Source organism: Mizuhopecten yessoensis, unplaced genomic scaffold (genome assembly GCF_002113885.1).
Source record: "Mizuhopecten yessoensis strain PY_sf001 unplaced genomic scaffold, ASM211388v2 scaffold9351, whole genome shotgun sequence".
NCBI classification, from domain to species: Eukaryota; Metazoa; Mollusca; class Bivalvia; order Pectinida; family Pectinidae; genus Mizuhopecten; species Mizuhopecten yessoensis.
In genome coordinates, this window is record NW_018408004.1 from 71,401 (window position 1) to 80,872 (window position 9,472).

At 34.6% G+C, this 9,472-nt stretch overlaps 1 protein-coding gene across 4 annotated transcripts in view; it reads right to left on the minus strand.

Moving 5' to 3' along the window:
- LOC110457863 overlaps positions 1-9,472 on the minus strand; it is an 85,243-nt gene that overhangs the window by 49,057 nt on the left and 26,714 nt on the right. For 3 of the 4 annotated variants that reach the window (XR_002463727.1, XM_021509310.1, XM_021509308.1), the window contains exon 2: positions 1,875-1,971. Coding sequence is in view for 3 of the 4 variants with exons in the window: in XM_021509310.1 (XP_021364985.1) it covers positions 1,875-1,944 (70 nt within the window). In the remaining variant the exon portion in view is untranslated. Of the gene's footprint in view, positions 1-1,874; positions 1,972-2,500; positions 2,568-9,472 lie in introns of those variants that run through there. The other variant, XM_021509309.1, reaches the window with a different exon arrangement.

Sequence of the window (9,472 nt, forward strand, 5' to 3'; positions counted from 1 at the left end):
CCCCCCCCCCCCCTACACATCCCTGCACAAACTAACCCGAGAATAAATATCTCTTTATATTAGCTGAGTCACAAAGTAACCCGAGAAAAAAAGTCCCTATACATTTGCTGAATCACAAACTAACCCGAGTTTAAATATAGCTATACATTAGCTGAGTCACAAACTAAACCGAGTTTAAATATCTATATATTAGCTAGGTCACAAACTAACCAGAGTTTAAATGTCCCTATAAATTAGCTGAGTCACAAACTAACCCGAGGATTAATAGAATCTTCCCCTACCTTGAAGGGACAGAGAAATATCCAACCCGATGGTTGAGTTTTTTTGGTTGTCTAACCCGAGACTCTGCCAACCAAAATATCACCCCGAGGGTTGAAGATTTCTCTGTTACATCCTCAATGTATCATAGGGGATGGTTATTTTTCTGACATCCTATTATTTCAGTCACAACTCCACCTACAGTAGTCGGGCATGTTTGTCACCAAAAACACATGTTGGGTATGAATATCGTCATTCACTTTTGATGACGTCACAATTACCGGTGACACATTATGATGACGTCACAATTGAACACGTGCTAATCGGCACGAGGCTATCTTCCCTAGGGGGTGACAAGCTGATCTTTCCCGGCTAAAACGGGAGAACATTAACTCCATACATGGAATGGGTCACCAACTGACACAAGGATAAATAAATTTGTCACCCTTCTAAATGTGTAACACTCTTTCTGATTGGATATCTTGCCGGGGTCTATATTTCTCTAAACCCCGCTCTGCCAGGGTCTATAAAAGCAGGTGCGAGGGGAGATAACTCAAACTGGAATCTCTCTTCATAGCAACAAAGATGGCGTCCGACACACACAAGCGTTCGATGTGTGCCAATCATTCACAAGATAAAATAGCCTACTTAATTGACAGCAAATTTAACGAAACAGGCAATGATGGGGGCAACTAGGGTGCTAATTACAAAGATGGTTGTGTATTGTCCGAAATATTGCCGAAATATTGCCGAAAAGATGTCTGGTAGAGGCTGTTTTGGTAGCAGTCAAGTAAGGTGACACAAATCGGATCACCAAACCATCATCACTAGGACCCCAATCGGATCAAGGCTTGAATTTTGCAGTATCTTATGCTTCAAATGAATAAAAAAAAATCAGCATATTAACATTTTATGATGACCTTTAGAATTTATATGACAAAAAATAAATTTTATCGTTTGAATTTATTCCTATAACCCAAAACAGAATGCATAGTTGTCGCACGCGCCATTATTTAAAAACGTAATAAAAACATTAACATTTGGTTTTGAATTACGGTTTCTTGCGCTATTCGAATTTAAAAACTAATTACCTGTATCTATTCTAAGGCTACATCATTGTTATAACTGTTTTGTTGACACGTTTATTGATTTATAAGTATTTTTTGCAAAGTAATCCCATTTAGGTATTGTCACCTTACAACTCAAACTCACAAAGTGACATAACTTTGCACAAAAACAAATTAGACTATCTAAAACACTGTCAAGGTGACAAATTCGTTATCTCTGAGTTATAAGGAGGGGTCTACTGGCTCATAGACCCTTTGGTTTTATAGACCTCTCGCCTTCGGCTCGGGGGCTATAAAAACCAGACGGGGGCTATGAGCCCGTAGACCCCTCTTAACTCAGAGATAACTAATAATATACGTTGGTTAGGTCACAAAATAATCCAAGGATTAACCATGACGCGCTATTTAATCCTGATGTGGCTTTATTGAATCTTATCGAATCTGGAATCAATAAATATCATATAATATGCTGAATTAATGATATGCATGTCATCCGTTTGGCAAATGTTAAAATTAAGAAAAAATGCACTCAAACACACAAATTCTTACCTTTACAACTCCCCAAGATAAGACAAGCCCATATGTAGTGTGGTAGATATGTACGTGATCTAGCAGCCATCTAGCCGTACGGATAGGCTGGTTACCTCTGTAAAAATACAAAGAGTACATCCCTCTGGTGTTTTTGTCGTTCTCATTATTTAGCTAAAATTATTTTATGGACAGATAAGTCTTTGCTATACTTGAAGAAGACAGGAAGACGATCATACGTGGGCATTTATATGAAAACGCTTCTTCAGAAACATATCAGTAAGGTTTTTCAGGGATAAGAAAACGGTAAATCTCAAGTTTAATTTGTACCTCACTAGCCGAAGACCACTTAATCCTGTATGAAACAATACTAAACAACCGAAGTGAGGAAGCACTAGTAACAAAGTTGACCCGTTACTGTACCATAGGATCATATCGTCCTGCTAGGGCTCGTAAATGGTACTAAACGGTCAATGGTAATCTTAGTTACAAATTAAACTTGAGATTTACCGTTTTCTTATCCCTGAAAAACCTTACTGATATGCTTCTGAAGAAGCGTTTTCATATAAATGCCCACGTATGATCGTCTTCCTGTCTTCTTCAAGTATAGCAAAGACTTATCTGTCCATAAAATAAGTATTTCAAACCTATATAGAAGTACAGCGCATGGGTGTCTATGGAGCCCTCTATTACAAATCTACACCTTTTGGCTACAACAGATACTGTATTAAGGATATTAACTCTCGGCAATGTCCGGGTCACACATGGGTTGGTTTTATTCATGAGGAAACAGGGTGTCTACCAGTACGATACATTACATTGGAGTTTTAAAAATAAATTCAGCTACAGGATGTTTGTTAATCTTGATAACGCTTAAATGCTATAAATTTGTAGTGCTGCTCATTGTACAACTGATTATAAACTCAAGCCATGGTACTGTATAATAAAAAAAGGTTTTGTAAAACATCAGTCGTGCTTTAAATTTTGAAGTCAATTAGAAATTAAAGTACACATTCTGAGTCAAAGGAATAATTTTCTATACGGCGAAGTGATCAAGTTGTAAATTTTCTTCAGATTTATGCCTGTTACATTTATATAACCAGTTGACATTTTTAACATTTTTATTGATGAATTCTGCCGGTAATGTGTTCTGAATACTTCAAAGTTCCTGTCGACCCGTCGGCCGTGTATCTGGTTACCTCTCTAACGGTATGATAAAGGGACAAAACACTGTAATGTTATTCAGTGGTGGTTTCGATCGAATTCTAAATACGGACGTATTCAAACCATTAAACAGACAGTATTGCAGCTCGTATCGCTACGTCTTTAAGAATCTTTTATATATTTCTTGTATTAAGTTATTATCTCAATTATCACATTTCAGCAAACCTCTCTTTTTAAATGCTGGGTCTCTGTGAGTTATACATAAAGACATTACGTATATCTTACTCAAACTCGCTGTGTTTGAACATGTATACAGATATGTCTTTTTACACTATGAGAATAGAATTGGCTAAACACGTTAACCAGACATAACCAGTTTTGGGGATCTTTTCATTGATGTTACATCATATCTGAAAAACACCACGTATGTTTCTATAGGAAGTACACAATTCCTGTCTCCGAACGGGGGAAACAATTATTATTGGAGATAGCGGTGAAAATCACGTCCAACTTATCACCAACTAGTTGGTGACCGAAAATATCTTTTTACTCTTAGCTGATTTATCCTCTGAGTCCAAAGTGAGGAAACCAATTCTGGTTGTGATGATATATATTTGCACATTTTTTAATCAATCAACAAATGAGTATATAAATTATAACCATTTCATTGATAAGCTATTTATATTGTCTACAAATAGTACTTTATAGGTTAGCTCGAGTTGCTTTGTCTACAGGACAGGAAGGAAGATGTCAGAGGACCTCTCTACTTCAATCATGTCAGCCGGTAAATTCGAATAAAGTTTTGTGTGGGTTATCGATGCTATCCTTGATCATACTACAATACCGACATAGCTGTGAAAAGATCATACTAAACCACTGATATAGCTGTGAAAAGAGCATACTAAACTAATGATATAGCAGTGTAAAGATCATACTACACTACTGATATAGCTGTGTAAAAATCATACTACACTACTGATATAGGTGTGTAAAGATCATACTACACTACTGATATAGCAGTGTAAAGATCATACTAAACTACTGATATAGCTGTGAAAAAAACATACTACCCTACTGATATAGCAGTGTAAAGATCATACTAAACTACAGATATAGCAGTGTAAAGATCATACTACACTACTGATATACCTGTGAAAAGATCATACTACACTACTGATATAGCTGTGTAAAGATTATACCACACTACGTACTGAGCTGTGTAAAGATCATACTACACAACTGATATAGCTGTGTAAAGATCATGCTAAACTACTGATATAGCTGTGTAAAGATCATACTAAACTAATGATATAGCAGTGTAAAGATCATACTACAGTACTGATATAGCTGTGTAAAGATCATACTAAACTAATGATATCGCAGTGTAAAGATCATACTACACTACTGATATACCTGTGAAAAGATCATACTACACTAATGATATAGCTATAAAAAGAAGCATACTACAATACTGATATAGCTATCAAAAGAAGCATACCACACTACTGATATAGCTGTGAAAAGATCATACTGCACCACTGTTATAGCTGTGAAAAGGTCATACTACACTACTGATATAGCTGTGAAAAGATCATGCTTAACTATTGATATAGATGTGAAAAGATCATACCACACTACTGATATAGCTGTGTAAAGATTATACTAAACTACTGATATAGCTGTGTCAAGATCATACTACAATACTGATATAGCTGTGGAAAGAGGGTACTACACTACTGATATAGCTGTAAAAAGATCATACTACACTACTGATATAGCTATAAAAAGAAGCATACCACACTACTGATATCTGTGAAAAGATCATACTACACTACTTATATATCTGTGTAAATATCATACCACACAACTGATATAGCAGTGTAAAGATCATACTAAACTACTGATATAGCAGTGTAAAAATCATACTACACTACTGATATAGCTGTGAAAAGGTCATACTACACTACTGATATAGCTGTGAAAAGATCATGCTTAACTATTGATATAGATGTGAAAAGATCATACTACATTACTGATATAGCTGTGTAAAGATCATACTTCACAACTGATATAGCTGTGTAAAGATCATGCTACACTACTGATATAGCTGTGTAAAGATCATACTTCACAACTGATATAGCTGTGTAAAGATCATGCTACACTACTGATATAGCTGTGTAAAGATCATACTACGCAACTGATATAGCTGTGTAAAGATCATGCTAAACTACTGATATAGCTGTGAAAAGATCATACTACACCACTGTTATAGCTGTGAAAAGGTCATACTACACTACTGATATAGCTGTGAAAAGGTCAAATCACACTACTGATATAACTGTGAAAAGGTCATGCTAAACTACTGATATAGCTGTGAAAAGATCATACTGCACCACTGTTATAGCTGTGAAAAGGTCATACTACACTACTGATATAGCTGTGAAAAGATCCTACTGATATAGCTGTGTTAAGATCATACTACAATACTGATATAGCTGTGGAAAGATCATACTACACTACTGATATAGCTGTGTAAAGATCATACTACACAACTGATATAGCTGTGTAAAGATCATGCTAAACTACTGATATAGCTGTGAAAAGGTGATACGACACTGCTTATATAGCTGTGTAAATATCATACTAAACTACTGATATGACTGTGAAAAGATGCATACAACACAACTGATATAGAAGTGTAAAGATCATACTAAACTACTGATATAGCAGCGTAAAGATCATACTACACTACTGATATAGCTATAAAAAGAAGCATACCACACTACTGATATCTGTGAAAAGATCATACTACACTACTTATATATCTGTGTAAATATCATACTAAACTACTGATATGACTGTGAAAAGATGCATACAACACAACTGATATAGAAGTGTAAAGATCATACTAAACTACTGATATAGCAGTGTAAAGATCAAACTAAACTACTGATATAACTATGAAAAGATCATACTACATTACTGATATAGCTGTGAAAAGATCATACTACTAGCTGTGTAAAGATCATACTAAACTAATGATATCGCAGTGTAAAGATCATACTACACTACTGATATACCTGTGAAAAGATCATACTACACTACTGATATACCTGTGAAAAGATCATACTACACTAATGATATAGCTATAATAAGAAGCATACTACACTACTGATATAGCTATAAAAAGAAGCATACCACACTACTGATATAGCTGTAAAAAGGTCCAATCACACTACTGATATAACTGTGAAAAGGTCATGCTAAACTACTGATATAGCTGTGAAAAGGTGATACGACACTGCTTATATAGCTGTGTAAATATCATACTAAACTACTGATATGACTGTGAAAAGATGCATACAACACAACTGATATAGAAGTGTAAAGATCATACTAAACTACTGATATAGCAGCGTAAAGATCATACTACACTACTGATATAGCTGTAAAAAGATCATACTACACTACTGATATAGCTATAAAAAGAAGCATACCACACTACTGATATAGCTGTAAAAAGGTCAAATAACACTACTGATATAACTGTGAAAAGATCATACCGCACTACTGATATAGCTGTGTAAAGATTATACTAAACTACTGATATAGCTGTGTCAAGATCATACTACACTACTGATATAGCAGTGTAAAGATCATTCTAAACTACTGATATAGCAGCGTAAAGATCATACTACACTACTGATATAGCTATAAAAAGAAGCATACCACACTACTGATATAGCTGTGAAAAGATCATACTACACCACTGTTATAGCTGTGAAAAGGTCATACTACACTACTGATATAGCTGTGAAAAGGTCATACTACACTACTGATATAGCTGTGAAAAGATCCTACTGATATAGCTGTGTTAAGATCATACTACAATACTGATATAGCTGTGGAAAGAGGGTACTACACTACTGATATAGCTGTAAAAAGATCATACTACACTACTGATATAGCTATAAAAAGAAGCATACCACACTACTGATATAGCTGTGAAAAGATCATACTGCACCACTGTTATAGCTGTGAAAAGGTCATACTACACTACTGATATAGCTGTGAAAAGGTCATACTACACTACTGATATAGCTGTGAAAAGATCATACTTCACTACTGATATAGCTGTGAAAAGATCATACTGCACCACTGTTATAGCTGTGAAAAGGTCATACTACACTACTGATATAGCTGTGAAAAGATCATGCTTAACTATTGATATAGATGTGAAAAGATCATACTACACTACTGATATAGATGTGAAAAGATCATACTACCCTACTGATATAGCTGTGAAAAGATCATACTGCACCACTGTTATAGCTGTGAAAAGGTCATACTACACTACTGATATAGCTGTGAAAAGGTCAAATCACACTACTGATATAACTGTGAAAAGATCATGTTAAACTACTGATATAGCTATAAAAAGAAGCATACCACACTACTGATATAGCTGTGAAAAGATCATACTACACTACTTATATATCTGTGTAAATATCATACCACACAACTGATATAGCAGTGTAAATATCATACTAAACTACTGATATGACTGTGAAAAGATGCATACAACACAACTGATATAGAAGTGTAAAGATCATACTACACTACTTATATATCTGTGTAAATATCATACTAAACTACTGATATAACTGTGAAAATGTCATGCTAAACTACTGATATGACTGTGAAAAGATGCATACAACACAACTGATATAGAAGTGTAAAGATCATACTACACTATATAGCTGTGAAAAGGTCATACAACTACTGATATAGCAGTGTAAAGATCATACTAGACTACTGATATAGCTGTGTAAAGATTATACTAAACTACTGATATAGCTGTGAAAAGATAATACTACACTACTGATATAACTGTCAAAAGATCATACTAAACTACTGATATAGCTGTGAAAAGATCATACTACACTACTGATATAGCTGTGAAAAGGTCATACTACACTATTGATATAGCTGTGAAAAGGTCATACTCGCTACTCATAAAGCTGTGAAAAGATCATCCTACACTACTGATATAGGAGTGTAAAGATCATACTAAACTACTGATATGACTGTGAAAAGATGCATACAACACAACTGATATAGAAGTGTAGATATCATACTACACTACTGCTATAGAAGTGTAAATATCATACTACACTACTGCTATAGAAGTGTAAATATCATACTACACTACTGATATAACTGTGAAAAGAAGCATACCACACAACTGATATAGCTGCGAAAAGATCATACTACACTACTGATATAGCAGTGTAAAGATCCTACTACACTACTGATATAGCTATGAAAAAGAAGCATACCACACTTCTGATATAGCTGTGAAAAGATCATACTACACTACTGATATAGCAGTGTAAAGATCATACTACACTACTGATATAGAAGTGTAAATATCATACTACACTACTGATATAGCAGTGTAAAGATCATACCACACGACTGATACAGCAGTTAAAAGGTCATAATACACTACTGATATAGCTGTGAAAAGGTCATACTCGCTACTGATATAGCTGTGAAAAGATCATACTACACTACTGATATAGCTATAAAAAGAAGCATACCACATTTCTGATATAGCTGTGAAAATATCATGCTAAACTACTGATATAGCTGTGAAAAGATCATACTAAACTACTGATATAGCTGTGAAAAGATCATACTACACTACTGTTATAGCTGTGTCAAGATCATACTACACTACTGTTATAACTGTGAAAAAGTCAAATCACACTACTGATATAGGTGTCAAAAGAAGCATATCACACTACTGATATAGCTGTGAAAAGGTCATACTACACTACTGATATAACTGTGAAAAGATCATAATACCCTACCGATATAGCAGTGTAAAGATCATACTACACTACTGTTATAGCTGTGAAAAGATCATACTACACTACTGTTATAGCTGTGAAAAGATCATACTACACTACTGATATAGCTGTGTAAAGATCATACTACACTACTGTTATAGCTGTGTCAAGATCATACTACACTACTGATATAGCAGTTTAAAGATCATACTACACTACTGAGAAGCAGTGTAAAGATCATACTAAAGTACTGATATAACTGTGTAAAGATCATACTACACTACTGATATAGCTATAAAAAGAAGCATACCACACTACTGATATAGCTGTGAAAAGATCATACTACACTACTGATATAGCTGTGAAAAGATCATACTACACTACTGATATAGCTGTGTAAAGATCATACTACACTACTGATATAGTTGTGAAAAGATCATACTACACTACTGTTATAGCTGTGTCAAGATCATACTACACTACTGCTATAGCTGTGAAAAGGTCATATCACACTACTGATATAGGTGTCAAAAGAAGCATACTGCAATACTGTTATAGCTGTGAAAAGATCATACTACACAACTGATATAGTTGTGAAAA